Raw genomic sequence first — 27,427 nt, forward strand, 5'->3', positions numbered from 1 at the left:
GAAGCAGTTAACACCTATATGCTAAGTAAAAACAACATTGAACATTTCTATGGCACTTGCGGCTTACACGTAGTATTAGGTTCCTGGGGCCACATCACTCCAATCTCTGCTTTCATCTGCACATGTCTCCTCTGTGTCCAATCTCCCTCTGCCTCTCTCTTAGAAAGCCCTCGCGATTGCTTTTAGGGCCCACCTGGATAATCTAGGATACTCTCCTCATCTCATGATCTTTAACTTGGTCGCATCTGCAGACACCTGTTTCCATACAAAGTGACATTCACAGGTCCCAGGAATTGGCCTGTGGACGTCTTTTGGGGAACCATTTTCCAGCCTATCAGAACATCCATTATTTCATGTAATTTTTTTGGCAAACCAGTGAGTTTAGCAGGACTTTTATTCCTCCCATTGTGAAGATGAAGGTCTGAAGGGAGCAAGTGAATTATTTCAGGTCAACCAGCTTGTGACAGGAGGAGCTGGGCCTCAAACTTGGAAAATCTGATACTCTGATACTCTTTGCCCTCCACCAGTGATTTAAAATTTTTTAACGTGCATCAGAACAACCTGAGAGCTTGTTGAAAATGCAGACTTTTGAGCTACCCCAGGCCTCTGGAACAAGATCTGGGGTAGGGCCCAGGTGTCTGTATTCTGAAGACAACCGCCCCCCCCCCACTGCCTACCCCGAAGATCTGGGGGAGGTAGGGGATCTACAGCCCCATGTCCTTTGTCCCTTTACTGGTAAGTTCGACCAGTAGCTATGGAAATATTCCGAGGCAGCTGGGAGGAGGAAAGCTTAAGCAGTATGCTTGTCCGTGGTAAAGGCTAGAATGCTTTGGGGTTGAACCAAAGGTTGGATAGGTAACCTGCCATGGCTCCATTTCTGGGGCCCAGGACTGGCCAGGAGGCTGCATCTTCGAGGCTCAGGCTGTCAACCATTCCATTCCCTCACTCACCAGGACTCTTGCCCTGTTATAAAGTCTGGTGATGAGACCACATTTACTGCCATGCAGAGGATGTGTGCCCCATTTATTACATTACGGGGGGCACTAAGGCTAGCTAATAAAATAGGCACCTTTTTGGTACCAGGATCTCCGAGTGTCCATAGGAACCCTTGGTTTGATGGCTTGGTAGGAGGAGCTTCCTTTCCCCAAGTCTGAAAGAATAACAGCACAGACACACTAGCCCAGAGGACCTGGCCAGGGAACGTTGGCCTGCGTTGTCCCCGTGGGGGCAGCGCCTAAAGAACCAACCCCAAGCTGCTCCTGAGTCTTCCAGTGGCTGACAGGACGAGGCCAAAAGGGAAATTTTGGTGATTGTGGTTCAGAGGGTGAAACTGGGGTGTTTCATGGGGGCCCTGGTCAAGGGACCACACCTGCTGTGGAAGTCCTCCTAGGAAATGTGCCCAAACCTGGCTGAGATGGGGTAGAGACTCTAAGGTTTGATAGTGAGTAAGGCCTTTTATTTATAACAGGCTGTATAGTGCTATGATTAGGAGAAGGGGTCCAGAGTCAAAATGCATTTCTAAATCCTTGCTCCTCCACTTATTTGGAGGCCAATCTGGGGCAAGTTACCTAAGCTCCCTGTGCCTCAGTCCCCCATCTGTAAAATGGGGCTAACAAGAGCAGCTGCCTATACAGTTGGTATAAGCAGCCCATCACAGTTAAGAGTTGCAGCCTCATTTCCCCCACCTCCTGCCCCCAGTACCTTGTCGGCTTGCTGTCAACACTCCATGAGTTTTCTCTGGGTCCCTTTACCTGTGCCACTGGTCACCATTTGTTTTTGCAAGCAGGAACTTCCTGTCTGCTTCTCCTCTACCATTATTAATTCATGCTGCACAAATGGCTTTTATTAAAATGCAACTTGCCTAATGCATGAGATTGTGAAATAATAAAGTTGGTATCTTTGTATTAAACATATTACAATGAGAAAGGTCTCCATAGCAACAAACTGAAGATCCTGAACATGTGACACTTCAAAGGCCATGGGCACTGCTTAGGGTCACCCTTTCAAGATCAAAGTTATAGCTTTTTATACACTACAAAGGGTGCCAAGCTTGCTGGAGCAGATCACCAACCCTCTCTACAGGCAGGAAGGAGCCACAATTGTGTGAAAACTGAGAGTTACTAAAGGCCTGGGTCAATAGAGAGAGAGCAAATTCCAAATATTGACATTGCAAAACCAGCTCTCCCCTGGTCTGCAAAAGGGAAGCTGAGCTGGTTGGCCTCTCACAGTGCTAGGCGAGTCTCCAAGCAGTAGGTAGCCTTTCCCCTCTTCTCCAGATGGGCCTTGTGAGCCTCACAACTTCCTGCCATCAACAACAAAACCATAGTTTCAAATACTGGGCAGAAAGAGAACCAAGCTCGCTCGTGTTCTAGGACTGAAGGCCTTTCTGCTGTGTTTATCGACATAAGGAGAAATGGGAACTACCTCTTCGCTTCACCAAGATGAATACTAGCTGGAAAGCTGCTCTTGTAAACCACATGTTGTGACTTTAACACCCCCTGCCCCGTTCTCCCCACTGCTGTCGTTTATAGGGCCTCCCGGGAGCAGTTTTCACTAAAGCCAAGAAGTAGCTCCATGGTGACCTGATCACGTCGTGCAGATGTCCTGAGTGCCAGCTACGGCAGCGTCATTCCCGAGACCTGCGATATCCTCTCCTACCTACCTCCACTGCGTCTTCCCTCCTTCAAGATTCTTTGTGTAACTGGTGTGGTTTTTAGGTCTCCTAGGAAAGCTCAGGCCTTGCTTACCGAGAAGGGGATCCCTCCGGCCCTGAGCAGCCCCACATGCTGGCCCCTGGGAAGCATTGGCCACCTCTGCTCTATGACCCTGTCTTTTGCATGACCCATGAGCTGTTCCACTGGCCTCACCATTCTGACCTGGCCTGCCTTCATGGAACCAGTTCTAGCCCACTAGTCTCCAGAAGTGACTTCAGCACTGGTGCTGGAGATGGGAGCATTTCCTGTCTGCAAAAGACCGCGTAAACCACGAGAGCTGATGAAATTGTCCAGGGTGAGCATAGAGAGTGAGGAGAGGATAGAGTACCAATCGTGGAGACCATAGACTTTTCAGGGGCAACTGTAAGAACAGAATCATTGAAGGAAACCATATTATTTCCTATGGTTGCTGTCATAAATTACCACAATTTGGTGGCCAAAACAACACAAATTTATTATATGACAGTTCTGCAGATCAGAATTCTAAAACAGGTCTGCAGGACTGTGTTCCTTCTGGAAATTCCAGGAAAGCATCCACTTCCCTCACTTTTCTAGCTTCCAGAGCCACCGATATCCTTTGGCTCATGGATCCCTTCCTCCACCTGCAAGGCCAGCAGAATAGCATCTTCAAATCTCTTTCTCTGTATTTCCATCATCATGTCACCTTCTGTCTGACTCTGGTCCTCTCACCTCCCTGTTACAAAGATCCTTGTGATTACATCAGGCCCACCTAGATAATCCAGAACAACCTTCCCATCTCAAGATCCTTAACTTGATCTGATCTGCAAAGTCCCTTCTGTCATACAAAATAACACCCATAAGTTCTAGTGAATAGGATGTGGACATCCTTGGGGGACCACTGTTCAAAGAACCACAGAAACTAAGAAGGGTGAGCCAGATGGGAAGAGCTGGAATGACAGGGCCAGAGAGTGAAGGAAGTATGAAGAAGGTGTAATCAACAGGGAAAAAGCCACCAAAGATACAAACCAGCTGAAAAATGAGTGGGGGATGGGTGATTTGCATGGTTCCTCAGATTTCTAATTGCTTTTACAATGGAGAGAGCCAGCTGTCACTACTCTAACCTGGGGTAACACTGAGCACCCATAAAAGTGGAACACTACACATTGTACTAATGTTGCAACGCTCAGTGTCATACCCAGCACCCCCCATGAAGTCATATGGGCAAATGTTTTTATTAATAACTGCATCTAATGAAACCTTCAGATCTAATTCCAGTTTGCAGGAAGTACAGGAGACAGGAGAGCAAAATGAATGACACCACAAGAAAATAATCAGACAAATCCAGAATGTGGGGCATTCTACAAAGCAACTGACTTGGTTTCTTCAAAAGGCCAATGTTACGAAAAACAAAGCGGGATGACACAGGGGTTGGGACTGGTTAAGAGATATAGAAGACACAGAAAACAAAGTAAATGGGAATCTTTTGGAGAGGAAGAAGACGGACACAGGACGTTGAGGGAATCCCACCCGATAGCCCCTATTTTCTCAATGGCAGAAAGAAAGGCCACCTCTGAGACTGAAGAAGCAGATTTGGGAAGGCAATTGAGGGGAAAATAGAAGGTTTGTAGTGACCATGGAGAGGATGGGAGAAGGTGGTGTCAAAGAATGTTGCTGCCTTGAAAGCCCAGGTAAAATTGGAAAGTACGTGTTTATAGAGGCCCCAACCCACAGTCATGTGGTTTTCTGAAGTGGTTCTCTGAACTGGGGCATTTGCAGGGAGGGAGAAGGCAGAGCATGGCTGCAGCAGGAAGAGAAGGACAAGGTGTGTGGACAAAGAGTATGTTGGTTCCCACGGGGTCCAGGAGGGAGGCCAAGAAAGGCAGTCTCCATGGGAGCTGAACCTGAGAGAAAAAGGAAGGCATCCAGGAAGGGGAGATCTTAATGAGGTACAGGGGCAGTGAGGGAGCAAGAGCAGAAGGACAGAGCCTTGGGCATGTCACGGCCTTTCTGCTTTACCAGAAGGAAAGAGCTCCAGGATCCTGTCTCACTCCAGCGTGCGGGAGAAGGCTACCCTTCCCTGTGGCAGCCAAGCGACCTGCTTTTGCATCGCCTCCGAGCCTGCTTGACTTAGGCTCTGGTGCAGTAGGAGCACAAATGCCTATATGCCACTGACTTTGGATTACTCAGAACTGAAAGCACGATTTTTGAAAATTTAGGTAAAATTTATAAAACATAAAATTAACCCTTTAAAGTGCACAATTCAGGGGCATTTAGTACTTTCGCATGCTTTGCAGCTAAAGGATTTTTATCACCCCAAAAGGAAACCCTGTACCCATTAATCAGTCACTTTCCATTCCCCTCTCCCCCAGCCCCTGCTTTCTGTCTCTATGGATTCACCTAGTCAGGGTATCGCAAATAAACAGAATCACACAATACGTGACGCTCTGGCTATTGTGGACAGTGCTGCTATGAACATTTGTGCACAAGTATTTGTCTGAGTCCCCGTTTTCAATTCTTTGGGGTATATACTTAGGAAGAATCGCTGAGTCAAATGTAATTCTCTGTGGTTAACTTTCTGGGGAATCACTAAATTGTTTTCCACAGTGCCTGTACCATTTTCCATTCTCATCAGCAACGTACGAGGGTTCCAATCTCTATATGTCCTCACCACCACTTGTCATTTTACAGGGCTTTTAAAAATAGTCATCCTAGTAGATATGAAGTAATATCTCATCGTAGTTTTGATTTGTATTGCCGTAATGATCAGTGATGTGAGCATCTTTTCATGTGCTTGTCTTCTTTGGAGAAATGTCTGTTCAAGTCTTTGGTCTAATTTTTAATTGGGTTATCTTTTGTTTTTACATTGTAAGAGATTTTCATATATTCTGGTTACTGGACTCTTATCAGAGACACGATTTGTAAACATTTTCTTCCATTGTATGGGTTGTCTTTTCACTTTTTGATCATGTCCTCTTGATGCACAAAAGTTCTTAATTTTGATGAAGTCCAATTTATCTATTTTTTTGTTGCTTGTGTTTTTGATGTTGTGTCTGAGAAACCACTGCCCAATTCAAGATCGTAAATATATACCCCTATAAGTTCTTCTAAGAGTTTTATACTTTCAGCTCTTACAGTTAGGTCTTTGATCTATTTTGAGTTCATTTTTGTCTATGTTCTGAGGTAGGGTTGAAAGTGCAAACTTTAAACCCATGGCCCTTTATACTATTTTATTATTTACACTAGGTTAATGTATGACGTTGTTCATGGGGAAGACCTCGGCATTCTCAGATTTAATATTTTCAGTTGATCATTAGTGAATGACCTCAAAACGGCAGGACACACGGTCATTGCACTGTCCCTGAGACACACATATGGACCCATCATGAAAAGAAGCAGGTGTGACAAAGCATGTCCTGAACAAGTAAGCGAAGATAGCTCCCCATCGTCTCCTGACTTCTCTGCTTTCTCATCATCACCCAAAATTCAGATTCTCACTAACGGCTGGAAAGCGTCCCTTACATTTTAAAAATTATACTTTATTATGTGATATGCAGGAATGGAATTAGCAAACTTGTACTTTGTGACAAGTGTCAAGAGAAAAATTCTGAGACGTCCTAAATTAATTACAGCAGGCCAGAGGGTGGGAAGATGAGACAAGGAGTTAATCAGTTAGCAGAGCTACGGCAGACACCAATGAAAGATTGCTCACATTCCTGAATGTATGTTGAAACTTTGAATCAAATTCCAGCTGGCAATGTGAGCTCTCATCTACAGGGACTAGCTGAATACCAGACTTCACTGTATCCTGCTTACGCATGAACTATCAGGACTGTTGCCCACAACCAATCCAATAGCATCAAGTACTTCTTCCTTATGGACTATGCACCTATCACAGAACTTTCTCTGCTTTACCTTGTCATGCCCCTCTTACCTATAGCCAATGTAAATTCTTTCAAAACAACTTAGATCTTTCTTCCCCAAACTCATTGTATAAAAGAGCCCCCTCAGACCCAGGACGGTGGACATGTTGTCTTCTCCATCTAGCCATGTTGCTGGTGGTTTAGATTGCATGCCCCAGAACCTGGTCCTTTTTCTGGCTAGTATGTGGCTCAATAAACACTTTCTTTCAGAAAAGCTTTCGGCCTTGAAGGCTTTTTGTTGAACACAAGTCTCCACACAGCTTCGTCCTTGGATGATCAAGTACATGTTGGATGAATACCCATTAGGAATGAAGAAAGAAAAGAAAGAAAGAAAGGAAGCAAGGGGGGGAGGATGCCTGCACAGGTTTAAGACTGCAATGAGTCAGTGGTCCCCAAATTTGCTGCTAGCGTCACATGGGAAACTAAAACGTGGACTCAGGTGTCCTTTCCAGAGATGTTGATCAGTGGTTGTGGCTGAGACCTGGGAATCTAGACTTCCAAAGCTCTCCAGGAGACTCTGTCATTGGCTGGGTTTGGGACCTTGAAGCAGGAAAGCAGTTTCTGACGAGATGCTCTGCAGAAGGGTGAGATTTGTTCTGAGCCAGGTAGCAAAGCCAGGTCTGAGGGAAAGGCTACAGGGAGGCTGGCTCAGGGTAAATTTTTTTCTTAACTTCTCAGCCATAAGGCTGTGGGTCACCTTGGATGCAGTGAGCCTGACCGCATGGAGGCTGGTGCCAAGGCGGGGCTCTTGGGAGAGGACCCCCCATTAGGTGGGGCCTCGTGAGAGGTGAACATATGGCACAGGGCTGAATAAATCACCGTTCTAAAGCCAGTGCTCTAGCTGTGCGAGCACAGACATGCCATTTGACTTCTTTGGGCCTTCATTTCCAGGCAGAGAAATCCAGCAAAATGGGGGTGATGGATGAGCTCAAGTACTTTCTTTTTCCTTTTCTCTTTCTCTTTTCCCCAACTTCCTTGTCTTTCTTTCAATTTCCTGGCAGCAAAACCCTTTATCCAAACGAAATGTTGCAAGGTTCCACACAGAATCCTTCTTTCCCTCCTCCTGCAGCACCCCCTCCCTTTGCTCCCACAAAGCCGCATGAAAACCAGTTGAAACACCTCGGCTAGACTCTCTAAGATTATAATAAGCACCAGTGTGCCAGCAGTTCTAAAACGATGAGGCGCAAAACAATGCTCTTCTTGGGAAGGCGTGAGAAGTTTCCAGGCTTAGAGAGCTGGGGAGAGCATCCGGAGGAGGGAAACCACTAGCAAAGGCTGCTTCCAAGCTGATTCTGAATCTACTGCAATTATTTGACTTAACTTACTTAAAATTGCCTGTCCTTATTACTGTCTGTAGTACAGTAATTGTTAGTCGACCACTGTGTTGTTGCAATGATACACTGTTACGGAGAATCTAGGAATTTGCAGGGCCCTGAATTTCCAAGGCTGAAACAAACAAAATGCCTACCCTGGGCCAGGATTTGCTGTGGGAAAAGCAAGAAGAGCCGGTGGCCACCTGCTTCTGTTTCCCCCGTAGGGAGACGCCCTCTGAATGCTGGATGACTGGTTTATTTTCAATTCAGATGTTCTCTTCTAGACTATAGTTATGTGAAACAGGACAAGTGAAACAGTATCTGAAGCTGTTGCCAGGGCGACCTGACAAAATTCACCCTTTGCTACTGTATATGTAATTTGTCTAAGGCAGCTGGCCCACAGAGAGAAGAAAGAGAAGGGAATAGATAGGTTGTGACTTCTGGTCTTGAAAAGTTAAGTTGAAAGACTATTATTTTCTGGTTAAATCAACACAGAAAAGGAAAGCTCTGTGACCCATGCAATAAAAATTCAGAAAAGCCAGGAATGAATGTGAAGAGGACAAATATCAAACTTTATTTTTGTGTGTGGGGGGGTGATTCATGTAAAATAGTTGCACATCAGGGCTTTTAACACCAAGCTGCCTAAAGACCTGGAACTGAAAATATGCCCCGAAGAGGAGGGAATAGAAGAGAGGGCAAGAAATTGGAGAAAGCAACCAGAATGTTCAAGTACGTATGTGTATACACACATATGAAGCCAGGAGTTCTTGACATACATGCTAGTTCTCTCCCCAGACCGTGACCTGTCATGATAGCAAGCACTGTAATGAGACCAGCATTATCCTGCTTGGACAAGTTCAATCTGCTCATGGTATCAATGAGAAGACTGAGGCTCAAGGTTAACCCACTTGACATTACCCAGCTAGATAAGGGCAGAGCTAAGCCGCAAGCCCTGTTTCCTGCTCCCCTGGGATCTTTCCACCCGTGCCTCTGCCTGTGACATTGGTTTATTCCATACAGTGATGGTGGCACAACCTTGTGGATAGACTAGAACCACTGAATCATATGCTTTCATGCAGTAATTTTATTTTTAAAATTTATTTTATTTACTATATATGTATATAAAGTATAACATATAAGTTATAAATTTATATTTAAATTATAAAACCAAATGTACCTCTATCCACACAAAGGGGCCACTAGGACAAGCACTGAGTTGTACTTACAAGGTCACAAGCCAAACAGGAATCGATCACAACCACACTGACCCCAAGGCTCCGCCCGCCCTGTACCCCCACTCGCCCCGTACCCCCACCCGCCCCGTACCCCAATCGCCCCGTACCCCCACCCGCCCCGTACCCCCACTCGCCCCGTACCCCCACTCGCCCCGTACCCCAATCACCCCGTACCCCCACCCGCCCCGTACCCCAATCGCCCCGTACCCCCACCCGCCCCGTACCCCCACTCGCCCCGTACCCCCACTCGCCCCGTACCCCAATCACCCCGTACCCCCACCCGCCCCGTACCCCCACTCGCCCCGTACCCCCACCCGCCCCGTACCCCAATCGCCCCGTACCCCCACCCGCCCCGTACCCCAATCGCCCCGTACCCCAATCGCCCGTACCCCCACCCGCCCCGTACCCCAATCGCCCCGTACCCCCACCCGCCCCGTACCCCAATCACCCCGTACCCCCACCCGCCCTGTACCCCCACTCGCCCCGTACCCCAATCACCCTGTACCCCCACTCCCACTGCCAGAGCCCCAGGGCAGCTCCTTACCGAGTTGGTGCCGAGGATCTGCAGGTTGGGCTTCTCTGACTCCAGCAGCTTGGCTACCATCTTGAGGAAACTCTCCACGAAGAGGTTGATGCTCTGGCAGTGGCAGGCCATGAGCAGCTGGTCCAGCGCCTCCATGGCGATGCACACATACCTGGGGAAAGCCGCACCACTGCCATCACTGCGCACACGCCCATGCCCCCTGCACTACATGACAATCCAGAGGGCCGAGCAGGGACCGCTGGGGCAGCATCCGGGAAATGAGGCTTCTACACGCTGTCAATGCCCAGATGCCATCCCAACAGGTGCCCACCTCAGCCCAGCACTGAGGATCAGAGCCGGGAGGGAGCCTAAAGACAGCTCACCTAGCAGCTCACTGTACAGCTGAGGAACAGGAGGACAGATGACGTTTACCATTTCGTGAGTAAATACGGAAAGAATTGATGCCAGGAGAGCAAATCCTGAACCAGAATACAATGAGATCAGAGCAGTACTTGACCCAAGTCAAGAAGGTTTGTTGAGCACCCACTGAGGAAAAGCTCTCCTAGTCAGTGCAGGGGGTGCAAGCAGGAAGAAGTCCTTCAAGTTAAGGAGCCCCCATCCTCATCGGAGGGTGAGATAAACACACAGACGTTTCTTCTAAAGGGAAAATAAGAAATGCTACGAGAAAATCATGCATGACATCCCCTGAGGGTTCCAAAGCAGGAGAGAGATGGCTCTAGTGGGGAGGAAGTAAAGAACCTTATGAAGCAAGTTTATGAAGGAGCTGAGATGGGCGTGAGGGCCAGCCAACTGCAAAGGTAAAGGAACATAAAATGTGCATGTTTTGTATCTGAACATCTCAGAAGTTCTATGACGAAACACTACACAAATAATATGGTTGATGGTATTACCGTGTCTGGGTGAGCCTAAATAGGGGCCATTTTTGCCTCATGGAGGACAAGACGTCACAGAATCAAAATTCTTTTCTCCTTATGAAGGAGGTGCTCTGCGTGAGTTCTAAGTCCCTAACTACCTGATTCTTCTGCCGTCGAACCCCTGAGTGAATCACCTTCAGAACGAGGAGTAAACAACATCCAATGGTGAATAGCTTAGAATGAAGTCAGCCCATGCTGCTCTTTGACAACCAAATAAAAACTTCTTTATATTTCAAGCAAATCCTAATGACTTCTATCCTTTATTCACAGTTCTGCTTTTAGGAGCAACAAGAAAGAGGGCTGAAACGTCTTCTACTTGCCAGCCCTGCAAGAACTTGAAACCAACAATCTCATGTTTTTCGTTCTCTTCTCCATGCTAAAAATACCCAATCCTTCACAAACTAGCCTTTGCAGGACAATCCCCCATTATCCTGATGGTCATTGTTTTCTTCAATGCCTCTCTTATATCCCAAGAAAAATGCCACCCAAAAATCATATTCCTATTGAGAATTAAGAGTACATGTCTAAACTCACCCCAACATTTGTTCCATGAGAGTGATGAAATAAGCATGTGGTCAGGTGAGGTATGTCATGAAACAGACATCCTTCACTTACAAAGCATTTGCATTCTAAAAAAAAATAAAGTAGACATTCATAGAAAAAGGCTATCTTTTAACTTCCAAATGTGGAAGCTGCTACAAATCTGTCAAAAAATTATTCTGGTTTACATATTTATAATTTTCTTTAAGGAGTTAGGTTTCTAGGGCAGAATGCTAGATGTCTCCCTTGGAATCTCTTTTCCCCCTTTTCCCTAATAATTTAGAATTTTAGCTGAGCTTGTGGCTGCTTGCTCAATGATGCTTGCTCAGGATCATTTCCTGAGGCCACATGATGAAAGTGTTGCCTTTAAAATAAGCAGAAGTGAGGTGAGCAATGTTGACGTCATTTGCACAAAAGACAGGATTTTCCTCCTGTTCTCTCTCTCGCTCTTCCTTCTGGCTGCGAAGTGGCAACCACTAGACACCCAGAGATGAAAGTCCCTGGATGACCTCATGGTTCAGAGCCCATAGACCCAGTTGGGACGGTTACATGAGAGAGAGAAACCATTCCATATTGCAAGAGACACTGTATTTCCGAGTCTCTTTGGACCCTAAATAACAGGATCTGATGATCAGGTTTAGGAGTGCTTTGAAAAACGGATGGTGCAAATAAAAGTGAGTCCTGAGCAGCCCAGAGCGAATCAGGTGACTGACCTTATAGGACAGAGAATGAGTTGAAGTGATTCCATCCTGCTAGAGGGGAGATCATCACAAGCCTCATGCTCTCGTGTCTTCTACTTGCTGAACCAAACCACGTGGAATAGAAAAGTCCTCCCAGAGATAAAGTGGAGGTAAAGTGAGCAGAGAACTCCCAAACCTAACTGTCGTGCTAAGGAATCAGCCTCTAAGTCAAAAGCAAGTAGCAAAAGACCCCGCTTTAAAGATCAAGTAAAGCTGTCACCATGGGCTTTTGAAGTGGTAAAGCTGCCTGACAATCTAAGCAGGTTCATATACCGTACATATAATACAGGATGAATTAAAACATTGGTTCTTTATGTTGAGATCCCAATCATATCCATCTTGGATTGTTAGGCAGATATTTAAAAATCCTTCATTAGCTAGTCTTTGTCTTCTTTTTAAAAATGAAGTTTGGTTAACTAGAAAGAAAGCATGGGGCGCATGACCGTAGGGTGATTTCTGGAGATACCACAAGGCTCCATAATACCTCTTGTGGCAGCTATTCAGTTTCATACACTGTGTGTCCAAACCGTCTCTCACATGAGTCAGCTTTGCAAATCCAAGCATATAAAGTAACAGCAGTCATGGCATCTTCCAAATGTTTTTTCAAAGACGTCAGAAGTCATTTCTTAGGTACCCTTGAGCTAATTTCTATGCTGAGCAACCATAAGAAACACAGCCTTTCTACTATGAAATTTTCCTGTCCATGTTTATAAAATGTTTCTTTTACCTATATGAATGGAGTCAACGATTATTAAATCATTAGTAAATCTTATTAAATAGTTGTCTCTGGGCTCATTCACAAGTGGATCAAGTCATGCTCTTATTTACAGCGTCTCTTTTAAATACAAAGGCAGGGTCTTTGAGCTCCTTCAGTGAGGGGAGTCACCGTTCCTGGCTCAACATGCCTCGTCCTGCCGAACCCGCCATAGTTCACAGTCCAGGAAACCTGCTGTGCTGTGTGGGCCCACTCCCAGCATGTTTCGGGTCCACTGTGTGGGCCAGTGAAACAGAATGAACCCTGCAGGGCTGCGACCATTTCAAAGGGGACAGACTTTCTCTGTAGACCAAACTGGACACACATTCTGGCAATGAAATGTGGTAGGTAGGAAATGGGGCCAGGCAGTGTGGAATTCTCTGCTCTGATCAATCATCTCAGCATCCTTCTGTACGAAGGGTTTCACCATTATTTTACAGAGTTTAAATGAAGGAAAGGAAGGGGTGGGGTGAGGTTTGGCAAGAGAAGAAACTAGAAGTTCTCCCAAACCCCAGAGCTTAGATTGCTGCTTTTCCGTTTTCTATATATATAAAAAAAAAATTCCCAGAAAATCCTGATAAGGAAAAACCAACCTTTGGGGTGGGGGTGGGGAGGGAAACAAGAAAGAGAGAGAGAGAGAGAGAGAGAGAGAGAGAGAGAGAGAGAGAGAGAGAGAGAGAGAGAGAGAGAGAAAGAAAGAAAGAAAGAAAGAAAGAAAGAAAGAAAGAAAGAAAGAAAGAAAGAAAGAAAGGAAAGAAGGAAAGAAAAGAAAAGAAAACAAAGAAAGAAATATTGGCTACTGACCAGGAGTAGAAATTTTGATAGAAAGTGAAAATTGAAAATTAAGGAAGTTTAAGGCCTAACACACAATCCTTCACGCCTCATTGTTGATCCCAATACTAAGGATGAAAGGACTGTGGTAGCGAACTTGAACTTTTCAAAGTATCTTAAAAAGTTAGAAGTCAGTGGGGACTTGCAACCCCGTAGCTCAGTGCTTGCTGCGTTGGTCCTATCTTACCATCACCTTCCCAGGTATGTCCTACATGCTCAAAGGGACTAGAGCACGGGCTTCTTAGAATGATGTCCACTCAACAGGATGAGGGCCAGATCGGTTGGTCTTACCAGAGATCTGATCTGGGCTTGGTGCCCTGGAAGGCGCCCAGTATAGTAATGAATCTGGGAAACTGAACTGGCCTGACTGGGTCCTCGGAGCACGATGGGGTCGAAGGGGTCTGTTGAGGACCAGCCCATTGCAGGGTCCCAAGGGAGAAAGTAAGAACAGGTTACACACCACAGCCGCAGGTGACAACCAAGGATCCTGGATGTACTCGTAGGGTTTCCCAGCAGGTGAGGAGGACAGGAGGACCCAAGGAATCTGGGATGCACTAGGGTTCATGGATAGCACCCAAATCCTGGAGAGAGGACACTTGGAGGGTTGTAACAACAGGAAGTCAGGGTCAAGGCAGAAGGTGAGTTATAACAACTGAGGAAAATACACAGGGGCCCTGGTGTGTAGGAGTGAGGTACCTTGTGTTGAACTCCAGAATAAGCAGCTAGTTCTGCTTGAACACCCTGTCATCCGTCAGGAGTGGCCCGAGGCGATGGGGAGGCGCTGAGCCTCCAGCAAAGGAGGAGTGGGCACGTAACATCTGGGAACCAGGCTTAGTCTGAGAGCAAGGCAGATCCGGGGACGGAGACGGGGACCAGCAGGCAGGGGAGAGGGGGCAGTTTTAGCAAGGCCAGTCACTGCCCAAGAATCACTGAAAGGGCAGTGGCCTTGATGAAGGACCTCTGGGCAGTTCGAATGTATTTGGTCAGCCCCACTCCTGGACAGAACCTTCTGAGGTTTACGACCCCAAGAGTAGGGACTGACCTCAGCCAGTGGAGGGAAGGATGAACCTCCTCATCTAGTAGGAATCTGGTATCTCTGAAGGGTCAGTGTCCGCTAACCAGGTTCAGGCTCCTTCTGGGGAATGTGTACCTCTTAGGAATCCCCCATCTAGGTCAGCTTCGGGGCCAGGCTCCTCGGGGAGCAGCCCTTCCCTTTGGGTGCGGACATCTCCGTCCTGTAGGGCTCCAGGCACTGGGAAACCTGACAGAATCTACTATTGCGCTCTGAACATGGTCATTGCTCTGTGGTCGTTGTCAACTGACCCTGAGTCTCACACAGCACTGCCACTCGCTGCCCTACCCTCCAGTTTCTGGGGCTATTCTAGCAGTGGGGCTGAACTGGAAGGGACATGAACAAAGCAGAAAATATGAAACATATGAGGAATTCTTGCCGTTTGCTGTTGTGCGAATCACTGCCCAGCATAGTCAGTCCATGCCAACCCCAAACACCTCGAGATTCATGCTGTGTCCTCTCTCTGCCCACATCTGGTTATCACCACTGATGCTGAACACATACACGCGTAAAGACCCAGTTCCCACACAACGGGAATGGGTGCTGCTGCAGGCAGGGAGGCAGGAGGACCGAGGAGGGTGGTTCTGCCACGGGGTCCAACACCCAAGGTTCATGTCCACGTGATCAAACCATAAGTCCAGACACCTGCACAACGGCAGGAAGACACGGCCCCTCAGACGATTTGCAGGCAAGTGTTTTACTCTTCCAAAGCTGCCATCAGTGACAAGGAAGATGATGATGATGATGATGAGGGTGGCACTGGGTAGGGAAAGCCGGGGAGGGTGAGGAGAGAGAACAGGGCATCAGACCTAACAGATCTTTCTTCTCTAAATGTTTGATTAGAGCCCCCAGTGAGGTGTTCAAGGCTTTAAATACTTAGATGCTGCATAAGCTATTTTTATCAGATGATACCAGCTCTGAGTTGCAGTTATCAGGGCAGTGGAATACATCTAAGGGGCTCTGCTGGCCTCAGGGTATTTTTACTGAGAGAACTGCAGCGAGGGCCGGCAAAATTGGTGTTGCATGTTTAATGCTATTGCTCACATACTGGTGGGGGGTTCAACCTAGGGTAAAGTCATTTTTACTGGCGTGAACCTGCTTTATAATATGTCAGGGCGACTTATGTAATCAGCATGTACAGTATATTCATGCCCTTTTTCTTGAGTATGCGACCTAGTTATATTATATAAAATGATCGCAGAAATGAATTGTTTTCAGTCTTGCTTTTATACCAGGGATAGCTTGATGTTGGATTTGCTGGCGGGTCCTGCAGAGGTGTGGGCCTGACAACCTGTCAGCACAACGCGCACCTTTTCAATCTAGTTCTCACTCCATCTTCCTCAGCAGGAAGAAGGTGCCTTGGCGGGTGGTGGGGCTGATGGGCAATTGGGGGGGGGCATGAAGGAGGTCAAGGGGAGAGAGAGCACAGCAAAGGCCCAGACGCAGGAGGCCCGGAGAGCCAAGGGGAATTGATAGCCCATCTATCTGGAGTGGGTCTAGAGCAGTCGTGGCAGGTGTGGCTGGGTGAACGGGTGCATCCAAGGCAGGTTGTGGAAGTCCCTATTATAAGTCAAGCTGAGGAGCTTGTATTTTATTCTAAACGAGCCTGGAAAGTGTAGCTTTGAAACTATGTTTTGAAGATCATAGCTAGCAGTATTAATCTAGAAGGACCAGAACAGGACAATGGGAAAAAGGACTAAAAGCGAGTAAGAGGCTGCACCAGGAAAAAGGTAGGGTGGGTGTAAGAGGCTCTGTGGAGAAGAGAAGCAACAGGACTTAGAACAATTCCCTAAATCCACGCTCTGCCACACCCTCCACCCCATCAGCAGTATCATCAGGGACACCTTAGGGTTCCCTTTACATTCAGCCCCACTCCAACTGTGGCGTGATGGGCGAGCAGCAAACAGCCTGTCACCTCAGATCACCTTTTTCATAGTGAAAATAACACATTCTCAACAGAGAACATGCAGGAATACAAAAAAGGTAGCTAGAAAAAAACCAAACCAATAGACCCCAGACACACTGCTCACAAAATGCACATTCTTAACGTTTACGGCATATTTGTTTTTACTCTATTTGCTAGGCATTGACATTTGTTGTTTATTTTTAACGTGATTGTAAACACTGTGTACATAATTAAGTAATTCATTTTTCCGTATTATATGGAAAGCATGTTCATAAGCACCATTTTTATTGACTAGATAATACTTCATCAAGTGATAAACACCATAATTTACGAATCTATTCTCCTCTTAGGGGACATTTAAGATATTTCCACATTTTCATTATCATGTAAAATACCATAATGAATATCTGTGTGTAAAGCTAAATTATAGGCAAGATTGATTCCTTGGGATAGTCGAATAGACATGGAATCACCAGATCAAAGGACATAAGTGTTTTTGAAGCTCTTGACATATATTTCAAAATTACTTTCTAGGAAATTTCAACAAATTTGCATTCATTCTAGAAAAGAACTAAAATGCCTCTCATGTGCATGCCATCCCTTGGTGAATACTGGAAATATATACTTTTTTATCAGTTTGATAAGTGAAGATGGTATCTTAGTATTTCAATCCACTTCTTTGATTATAAATTTGTTGAATATTGCACCATGTTTGTAACCAGGTCTATCTCCTTTCCTGGACGCTGGCTATTTAAAGCCCTGGCCTCAAATCTTCTAGTGTCTCAATTTCTGTACTTTACCCCCACTACTTATTATGCGCCACTAAAATATGAGTCTGAATCCTTTATCTGATTTTTAAAAAACACTTCGTCATTTGTCTCTTAAATTTTGATGGTTTTGTTTTTGACATCAAATACTAAAATTTTTAAACAGTTAAATCTGTTGATCCGTCATTTTCTTTGTTGTCCTCTAATCATAGCAAGTCCTCCCCTCTCAGAAGATTGATAAATATTTCACTTCAGTGTATTTTTAATGGACTAATTACCCCTAACCTGTTTTCTCACGAGAATGCAAAACCGTTCATCCTTGCTTTTCAAGACAGTAAGTTGAATGAGGCAGGATGGGTTTGATGAGAATAATGGCGTATTCTGGGCTGCACTAGTTTCCAAGGCCTCAGAACGTGTGTGAGCTTCTGGATAGCGACACAGGGGTTAATGGTTGTTGAAAAGAGGTGATGCTAGAAAGCCAACATCCCTTTCTTCCCAAATCTTGGCACTAGCATCAGCTGTTACCTGCCTTTAGAAGAACACAAGGAACCACCCCTCAGTCCCAGTCCCCATTTTCCGTCTGTTCAATAATCCAGTCTACTATCATTTTCATAGAAGGATCTAGTTTTTGCCCTAAAAATATAATACAGTTTCTGAAAACCTCTTGCTCCCTTTCCCATCCTACTCACCCATATCGATGACGACCCACGTCACGGATGAGTCTCTCAGAGAGGTAGGCGCCAATCCGATCTAGTTTTTCTGGAGCTGAGAGGGCATAGAAGGTCAGCTTCTCCATGTTTGTCTTCACCAGGCCGTCCTGTAAGAGACAGACCGTTCCTGCTCCTTCTGGCCATACGATGGCTAGAAGAGTTCAAGTCTAAAGGTAAATAGGAATTCAATTTAATCAACATTCAGCAGAGTACCACTATGTATGTGACAAAAAACATGCAGGTTTCAGGGATACAGAGATGATTAAAATATGTCTTGCCCTCAAGGAACTCACAATTTAGCCCTAAGTGTGTTAGCTATAAATAAAAATAGTAAGTGATATAAATGTGTGTGTACACACATACACATATGTGTGCATGTGTGTATATATGCATGTACACATGTGTATACACATGAAAGCATATATATGTGTGTGTGTGTGTGTGTGTGTGTGTGTGTGTCTGTAGTTGTGTGTGTGGGTTTTTTTTTGTGTGTGTATGTGTGTGAATGACGAGACTTCATTGAAAGTGGCTCAGGATTAAAATGTGCTGGACAGCCGGTACCAAGACATGAGCAGGAAGAAGAAGGCAGCTCTGTAGCTCCCAAGGAACTGCACAAGGTGCTGGCAATGTGACCCCCTCACTGCCCATCAAGAAGAGGTCATTGATTCCCAGAGAGCAAGCCAAGTACATTAGCTCCTGACATTCCTGAAACCACACAACCCGTCATGCAGCCTGATGGTGGAGTCATGGCTCGGAAGAAGCCATCAAGACACCTGGCAGATACCAGAGGGAGCCTGGGAGAAGACACGGGCACCTGAGCCAACCCCCAAGAAGGGAAGTGTTTGCACTAAGCAGCAGGAAATAATACCATTAAGTTAGCAGCTCAAGGGACTAACATCCAGAGGGATATAAGTGAGAAAGATGTCTTGCTTATTTAGCAATGGCCAAAAACTTGGCAGAACACACTTCAGAGCCCTCTGCACATCCCGACTTCAGAGAGATCCGAATGTCCTTAGCCATGAGGTCCCAGCAGCCTCTCAACACCGACTGGGCAGTGGCCACCATTCCCATTCATCGGAGTGGGCCCAGTGGCAAGGGGCCTCCTAGGCCTGCTGTCCCCTTGCAGCAGCCCTCAGAGTGTGGACAGTGAGATGCCAGCCGGAGATGTGACCCACCTCAGGATCCTCGGGGAAGATGTTGTCAACCAGCCTTTTGTACCTGGGGCGTAGGGCACCGCAGCAGCCACACACACCTGGAATGGCAATGAGAAAAACTCATGAGACAGCCTCCCATTCACGCTGAGGAGACTGTTCCCAGGCCAGGACAGCTCATAAGGAACCAAACCCAGGCTGGAAACGAAGGTCCCTCCCTTAGCGTGCAGGGCCTGGTCCTTCCCTGGGGTGGGCATCTCCCTCTCCTTCCCTACCTTCCAAAACATTTGCCTTTCTTGCTTTGTGTCTATGGCTTGGGCATCAGGCACAGTGGCATATGCAAGGGCGATGCCAGCATACTAGCAACTTGCTCATGGTGCCAGACCATGGAGGAGCATTTTGAGGGATGAGGCTTTGGGGTGGGAGCTCACGTACAGGTCAGGTGTTGTCCCCACATATTCCACTGTCGTGCACACACACACACACACACACACACACACACCCTGAGGCAGGAGTATAACACTGTGCCGTGCAAGAGCCTTCCTCAGTGTCTTGGAGGATGGACACAGAGGGAGGAGTGGTTGCTCTTCCTACACTGCCTCCTCATTTTCTCCCCACTTCTTTTATTCTCTGCTCCTCAATTTCCTCTACCATTCTCTCTCCTGGGGCCATTTCCTATAATAGAATATTATGTGAAGCTATGATAAATTAACATGACCATGAATTATTAACATTTGAAAATGCATCTTTAAGGCAGCAGGACCGTGCTGTTTGAGACCTGCGGTGTTTGAGAGCTGGGCAGGGCCTTAGGGGCAAGCCAGTCCTTGGCTCTCAGTGCCAGCCCCCCACCTCACCTCCATAAGGCCCTCAACAGTCTGTGGCCAAATGAAAAACGAAGGACAACGTAGTATGTTTTTAGACAGCGGAGTCCATTCCATTTAGGAGACTCTGAGATGATCTGCTTCTTTGTGTCTTTGGTGTTGTGAAACGATGGTGTTAGGAAATGACTGATAATAAAACAAACCTTGGGAAAATTAAAAGTTGAAGACTTTAGGTCACACCATAGAAAGTTTACAAGTGATGAAGGAAATGGAGCCCTCTGGCAACCACTGCTGCTCCGTAACCTTCCTCCCAGCAGGACCTCCCCAGCACATCCCAGCACACCCCTCCCCGTGTGGTGGGGGAAGTGGGAGCTCTTCAAAAAGAGGGGAGAGGGAGGCAGGGAAGGGCCTGGGAAAGTCCACCTCCTCCAAATAATTGCCCCCACATTCTACCAATTAACACTGAATTTTCTGCCTATACAAACTCTGCACTTGAAATGCAAATGCGTCCTGCAAAGATCGAGCCTATGGGCCATTCAGAAAAGAATGCAGTACTTCAGGGGAATTACTTTATCACACAAAGAGCTTCACACAGGGCAGAGAAAGGGCTCTGGGAGTTGTGATTGGGAGGGGCTGGGGGCAAGCAGCGTCAGGAGGAGGAGGGATCAGAGATTTGGGTTCTAGGGGTGACTCAGGTATGAGGGAATGGTTGTGTCCTTGAGCCATGGAGCACCCCAAGAGGGCAGATTATCAGACAGCTGAGTTGTGACACCCCTCCTCCTACTACAGGGCTATCTGTGGGCCCCCCAGTCTCCCTCATGCCACGCATGGGTGGCGGAACTAGTCCACGGCTGCAAACCTTCCAGGTTTAGCCTTGCTGGGCTGGCCTGGCATCTCCTCATCTCCTCCGTGCCCCTGCCTGGGAGGTGTTAGCGATCTGGCTGGCTGCACCAGGTTCTCTCAGGATGGGATGGCTTTGCAGGTTGGAGCTCCCCCTCTTGGGCCTCAAGGCCCAGGATTTGAACCTGTGCTCCTCTCGTGGAGGCCTCCTGTGTTGCCCAGCCCTCTGCCCAGTGCAGCTGTCAGGAGCTTCTTCCCCAGATGTCCAGTAGGATTGCCCCACTCTCTCCCAGCAGCCTCCTTCCTCACGTCCCTCAGACAGGAAGGACAGCCCTTTGCATTTTAAGCGAGTGAGGAAACAGAGCCGTGAATTACGGACTTAGAAAACCCATGTCGGTCCTTTCCTCAAACTTTTCTGAAGGGCCCAAGAGCCGGGGTCCCACGCTGGACAGAGGCCAGGCCCAGGGTTGCTGGGGCATGGGGGTGCTGTGGGACTCTTAGTTGGGGGTGCCAGGAGTAGCTTCCTAGAGGTGGCACTCTGGGAAGGCCTAGTTAGGCCCTCGTCTGAGGGTAACTGTAAAGCCATATAGCTGACCAGAACCTGATTGGAGGAAAGAAACAGAAAGGATCACTGAGGAAATAAACTTAAAGCTATTACTTTGCCATCTTATCTGCTCCAATTTAGATGGAAGTGATTTTTGGGATCTCAGCCAGAGGGCAGAGAGCCAGGAACAGTACTGCACACTTCCTGGGTAGGTAATCAGAGCCTCACACAGGAGATAAAAAAAAGGCCTCTCTGATAAGGCAAGGAGCAGAAGGGATTGGTCAGGGGACCCTGGTCTCCGGTGCCACAGCAGCTCAGGAGGTGACAGAGCCACAGGCACCCGGAGAAAGCTTCTAACCAGAAGCTGAATTCAAAGTAGTCACAACTAGGCCGGGAGAAGAAAAACAAAGAATAGAACACACTGAAAAGAAATAGAAAACAGTTGCATTGTTACCGAAGATTGTGATACATTTTTATATATTTTTAAAATCTTGCTTCTGATGGTATTTATTCTTGTTGTTGGTATATAGAAGGTGCAGCTTTAACTCACAGCCCTGTGCCTATAAAAGAAACTTTTCAATTCTGAGTCCTTTTATTCCTAAGAGAGAGAGCTCTCTCCCCTCTCTTACTCTCTGGGGACCACGTCTGGCAGATCCAAATGTGGGACACTGAAAGTAAATTTATGAAACATCCTCTTCTGTCACTAATATTTTTATAGCTATTTTAAGTTAGAGAGGGCAACGTGATATGACCAACCTGACTAGTATGTAGCTGCTCTGGTTACTGAAAACTCACCTCGGTGGGGATTAACAGAGTGTCCAATGACAAGATTTCAGTGGCTTCCTCCAAGTTTAAAACTCTAAGAATGATTAGACCGCCCCAGAGGCTCTGCCCCAGCTGCAGGGGCCTCCTCATACGTCCTGCCTTGGCCCCCACTTAGTATTCCCCATCTTGAATGTCCTTCCCTGCAGCCGCCGGGCTCCCACACTCAGGACCCTACTGTGTCTGCCTAATGCCACTTCACTGTGGAGAACTGCCCTGATCACTATTCTCCTTTGATTTTCTATCCCTAGTCTATTTCTCTTCAATAACATTTTACCAACCGACACCTATCATGTATGTCTACACTCTGTCTCCTCCACTAGAAGGTAAGTTCCTGGAGACCTGCAGGTGCTTGCAAGACAGTTCTCCGAGGAGGACCTCAGGGGAATGTTCCTGAGGACCGTGGGCTTCAGTTCTGAATCCTGCCCAGCCTGCCTTCTGGGGCAGCCATCACCTACGGCTCTCAAGGCTGGGCTCACTGGGGCCAATCTCTATCCAAGAAGGGGGAGCTTTCCGCAGCGGGTAGCCTGCAGTCAGGGGTTAGCCTGTGGTTACAGCCAGCCCTGACTGCTCAGAGTCACCCTTGCGTCTCTGAAGAGATGCCAGAGATGTTTCGCTGTGATTCGGGTACACAGCCAGTGAGAAGCCCTGGTCCAGCTCTTCACCTGCCAAGCATGTGACGGCAGATCTCACGGCTGCTGGCAGCCTCCATGGACTCTGGAGCTCTCACCTGGTCCACCAGCAGCATCTGTGTCCCCATAACTCTTACGCACTTGCAGCCCTGTTTCTCTTTGTTCTGCTTGCCTGCTCCTGTTTCCTCGACTGATCTGTGCTAAGCACTATGTCAAGTACTTTACAAATATCTCATACGATTCTCATAACAACCACTAAGGCGTTCTCATTTTACAGATAAAGCAGGATCAGAGAGGTTTAATGTTCTGCCCAAGGCCACACAGCATGTATGTGTCTGCCATCAAGCTCCCCTAATTCTCCTATCACAGTCCCAAACATAAATCCTCAACAATTTCTCAGGGTCATCCTGTGCTCTCCTTTGCCATAGCCACTGTCACTAGGACATTTTATGGACATCTGAGATCCAGTCCTTGTAAATGCCACTTGGCCAGTCTCCTTGCTTCAGTGCATTCTATATGTAGTTTTAAAGCAACTCTTTGCTTGATTTAATTTGCTTCACAGTCAAGCAGTTAGCATGGCTCACCATTACATTACATGTCAGCCCTTTAATTTAGCATTCAACGAGGGATGCCCCGTAAAGGGGGAAATATGAGGGGTGGGGTTCCATCTTCATGTCCTTTCTCCACTGCAGGTAGCCTCTCGTTCATGCTGTGTCCCCAGAACAGCCTCTGTCCAGCAGCCAGAGACCACATCAGAGTCCAATGTGAGATGGGCTGGGAGGTCAGAGGACAAGCAGATGGGGGAGCCATCCAGCAGTGGGGAGCCGCACAGTGCGAAGAGGAAGTTCAGGTGACAGGGACTGGGCAGAAGTGAGAGATGGTGAAGGGGCAGGAGTCAGAGCCATGGGCCTGGGGCCTTTAAATCCTCACACTGGCGGGCCTGGCAGACTCTGGCACTTGCTGAGTCCTCCTAGGAAGCCCTCAGTTAATAATACCCCCCACTCTAGGCATTACTTTCCCCTCTGCCAGCTGACAGCTGCATGTCTTTTGCACCATTTTACCTGATACAATCTTCTACCACCACGTGCTTGGGCTAGGTTATTTCAGTGACTCATGTTTCTTCCCCCGCAGATAAACTGTAAATTCCTCAGGTCTCATTTTCTTCTGACCTTGGTACAGTATCCTGAGCCCAGCAGGACTCGAGGAAAGCTGGCATGACGCGTGACGCCTTTGATCAGCGTGAGACCCAGGGAAGTCACCTCCTTTCCTAGCCCTTGGTTTCCTTTTTATAAACATCAATGCCATTATCCCCATTCACCAAGAAAAATGCCTTTATGCTCAAAATAGTTCATATTTATTTTCTTAGCCTTACAATCCCCTTGTAAAGGCAAGGGCTGGACTTGATCGTCCCTACCAAAGCAAACTGAATTCTTTGTAAACAATTTACAATAAAATTTAACCCAGGGCCAAAGGCACAGACACCCATTTCAAATGAATTGAAGGAAACAGAACAAAGTTCAGAGAGAAAGGGGCGTCAGACTCAAGTGCCTTTGGTAAGGACCAGGCGTTGGGTCCCGCTGATGTTAACTGAACCTCAGCAGTTTGCACAGTACCTGCTAGGTGGGGTGCAGAAGAGGAAGAAGTTAAAAATATATAGGTTCTACCATCAAAAAATTTACTCCCTATTGAGGACACTACACACACACACACACACACACACACACACACACACACTTAAAGTTGATTATGGCACAATGAGACTAAAGAGTCCATACAACTGAAGAAATTTCTGGGAGTTTGATGAGTCCAGGAAGGCTTCCTGGAAGAGGCAAGACCTGAGCTGGATCTCTAGGGGTGGAGAGAGATGGTAAGTACTGGTCAATCCATGAAAACAAAAATCAACAGCCCTTCACAGGGGAAAATTTTAAGAAAACGAAAAAGGTTCCCTTTTTTCTTTTTCCTTTTTTCCTTATTTCTGATTTTAAAAGGAATACATGCTCATGTGTATAAGTTTGCAAAATAGGAAAAAATAAAAATGAAGGTAAACATCACTTATAATCACTCTACTTATGATTAACTATTAAAATTCTAGTGTATTTGCTCTAGTTTTTGTTTCTGTGTTTATGCGTATTTTAAAAATATATGCATAAAATTGGGATCATACAGTATCATGTTAAAACCTATTTTCTTTTTCTTATACTGTGAGCATCTACCTTGTAAATATTTTTTCAGAACCTCATTTTAATGGCCACTTACTATTCCCTCTTTCGACCAGACCCTGATTTATTTAATCATTTCCCATTAGTGTTTCCAATTTTTCATTATTCTGAATGCTGCGGCCATTTGCCCTTGGTAATTAGAGCCAGTGATCGTGTGGGGAGAGCCTGGTTTTGTTTTATTGGTGATAAGAAGTCAGATGGCTCTGTGTGACTGTGAGATAGGAGGAGTGCAGGGGGCGTCTACAGGGGTCAGGACCTGTCTTTTGTTGAGGGAGGCAGATTCGTGATTGAAGAGACCAAGAGAAGGTGCTGAGGAAGATGAACTTGGGGAATGAGGCAGAGTCCAAGTTTCCAGACAGATTTTATTGGAAGTGGAATTAAACAGCAGCTGAATTCTCCCTAGGGAGATGGTCTGGACCAGTGCGAGTCTGAATTTACAGACAAACCAGTAGCTGTCAGTAGCCTGACCTTTCAGAGCGCTGCGCTCCACTCACTGCTTTCTGGCCAATCTTGGTTAATCTGACTGCCATCTTAATTGAGGATGGGGATGTAAAAAGAGAGAAATGTGTCCAATTGATTGAATGTCAAGGCTTCAATTATTTACTAACTGTAAGCTTCCCTGAGCTTTGGTATTTATTGCTCGTCAAACAAGTAATAGATAAAAATAAACAGAATGTTTTTCCATTGCTTGTCTCTTGCAAATACTAACAAAAGGAAAAAATTTATTCCAACTCTCATCAGGAGCCAGACAGCCTGGCTCCCCACCCCAGTTCCAGCTCTCACAAGCTATACAAACTTAGGCAAGGTATTCAAGTCTCTGTGCCTCCAGCTACTCATCTGCAAAATGGGGATAACAGAATTTACTTCATAGGGTTGTGATGCAGTCTAGACAAATTAACACAAGCAAGTTCTTAGAACTGTTCTTGGCATATAATAAGCCCTCAAAAATGATTAGCTCTTATCATTGGTATTATTGTGATAACTATTATTGAAATTTCATTCCCACCTTAGGAGAGAGAAGGCAGCATAGAATAAAATAGAATTTCAGAGCAAGAATGGCCCTTAAAGTCTTTTGGTTTTATTTAATACTTGGCTTGGGAAGCACAGACAGCTGTTAAGAAATCAAAGTCCAAATCCAGGTAGACAGACATTGCCTATCAGACGCCCAAGGACAAGCTCCCGGGGGAAACACCACTAAAGGGCTGCCATCGCGTACCATGGCGGCAGCTTGTCTGTGCCAGGCTAAGTGTTTTGCCTGCATTCACTCGTTTAATCTTCACCCAAAGTCTACAAGGTTGATAAATTATCCTTGTTTTACAGATGGCACCAAACCTAGGCTCTTATCGAGGATGTTGACTTGTGGAACTTAAAGCACTGAGCTGTCTGCTCTCAAATACCTTATGTTGTTTGCTGATGGGTAAAAATAGAATGAAAATGTATTAACAGGAACATGGAACATATCATCAGAAGTATACTAATTAAAAGTCACACATACACAGAGCAGGATTGCTGAGGTAACTAGAGATGGGTTGAGAAAGGGTCAGAGGATGCTAATCTTGAACATTAATTCAAAGAGAAAAGATCCCATTGGATTGTGAGAAAAAGAGGGTTTTCCATGTAGCAAGAAGGTAGAAATAAAACACTGACATTTCCTGAGTGCCTATTATACTATGTGCCTAACTTAAGCACTTTACACTTAAAAAAAGAATCCCATAAGGTTAGTATTGTCACTTTCAGATGAGAAAACCAAAACTCAGAGAAGTTAGTTAATTTGCCCAAGATCACACAGAGAGCAAGGAACAGAGTCAGGAACAGAGCAAGGGAGGCCCTTTGACTTCAGAGCAATGGTGTCTAAAGAGTTGAAGTGAGAGTAAATATTTAGGCAGGGGTATGAAGAAAATGTGCTCAAGTATTATAGTAAAAAGATAATTTCTAAATTGAATTATTTTAAAAAAGTTACATATAACTAATGATGAATCTGAACCTGCTCTGTGGATTGTACCAGTATCACTTTCCTGGCATTGATGTTGAACTATAGTTATACAATGTTGACATTGGGGGAGGCTGGGTGAAGGCATGGGCTCTCCCAAGACATTTCTTTGTAACTACCTGAAAATCCATATTTCATAATCAGAAGTTATTTAAACGTTGGCATATAACAAAGGCAAAGAACCTTCCTTTGAGTCGAGGACCTTTGGCAGAGGACCTTGATATGGAACTTTGATCTGCTCGTGGGGGCACAAGAGCCAGCCTCATGCCAGAGTCTCTCCCACCACCCCTTTGAGTGACCAGCCAGCCCCACACACTAGGTTGGCTGCCACTGGAGGGAGAAACAAGGTTTGCCACACAGATACTGAGTACCTATTCTGGACCCATGCTATGCCAAGGGCTGCCTGGGGACATGAAGTGTTCATAAGACACACAGGTCTGCTTTTAGGGCTCTGATAGTCTAGGTGGAGAGAAAAGGCACAATCAAT

General features: G+C 46.3%; 1 protein-coding gene across 1 annotated transcript in view; it reads right to left on the bottom strand.

Annotated features, from left to right (window-relative positions):
* EFR3B (EFR3 homolog B) overlaps nucleotides 1-27,427 on the bottom strand; it is an 80,155-nt gene that overhangs the window by 31,923 nt on the left and 20,805 nt on the right. Inside the window, exons 2-4 of the mRNA XM_081069624.1 lie at nucleotides 19,097-19,173; nucleotides 17,901-18,028; nucleotides 9,688-9,838 (exon numbers count right to left, since the gene is read on the bottom strand). Of these exons, the coding sequence (XP_080925750.1) occupies nucleotides 9,688-9,838; nucleotides 17,901-18,028; nucleotides 19,097-19,173 (356 nt within the window). The remainder of the gene's footprint in view (nucleotides 1-9,687; nucleotides 9,839-17,900; nucleotides 18,029-19,096; nucleotides 19,174-27,427) is intronic.

Source organism: Rhinolophus hipposideros (genome assembly GCF_964194185.1).
Source record: "Rhinolophus hipposideros genome assembly, chromosome: 12".
In the NCBI taxonomy this organism is placed as follows: domain Eukaryota; kingdom Metazoa; phylum Chordata; class Mammalia; order Chiroptera; family Rhinolophidae; genus Rhinolophus; species Rhinolophus hipposideros.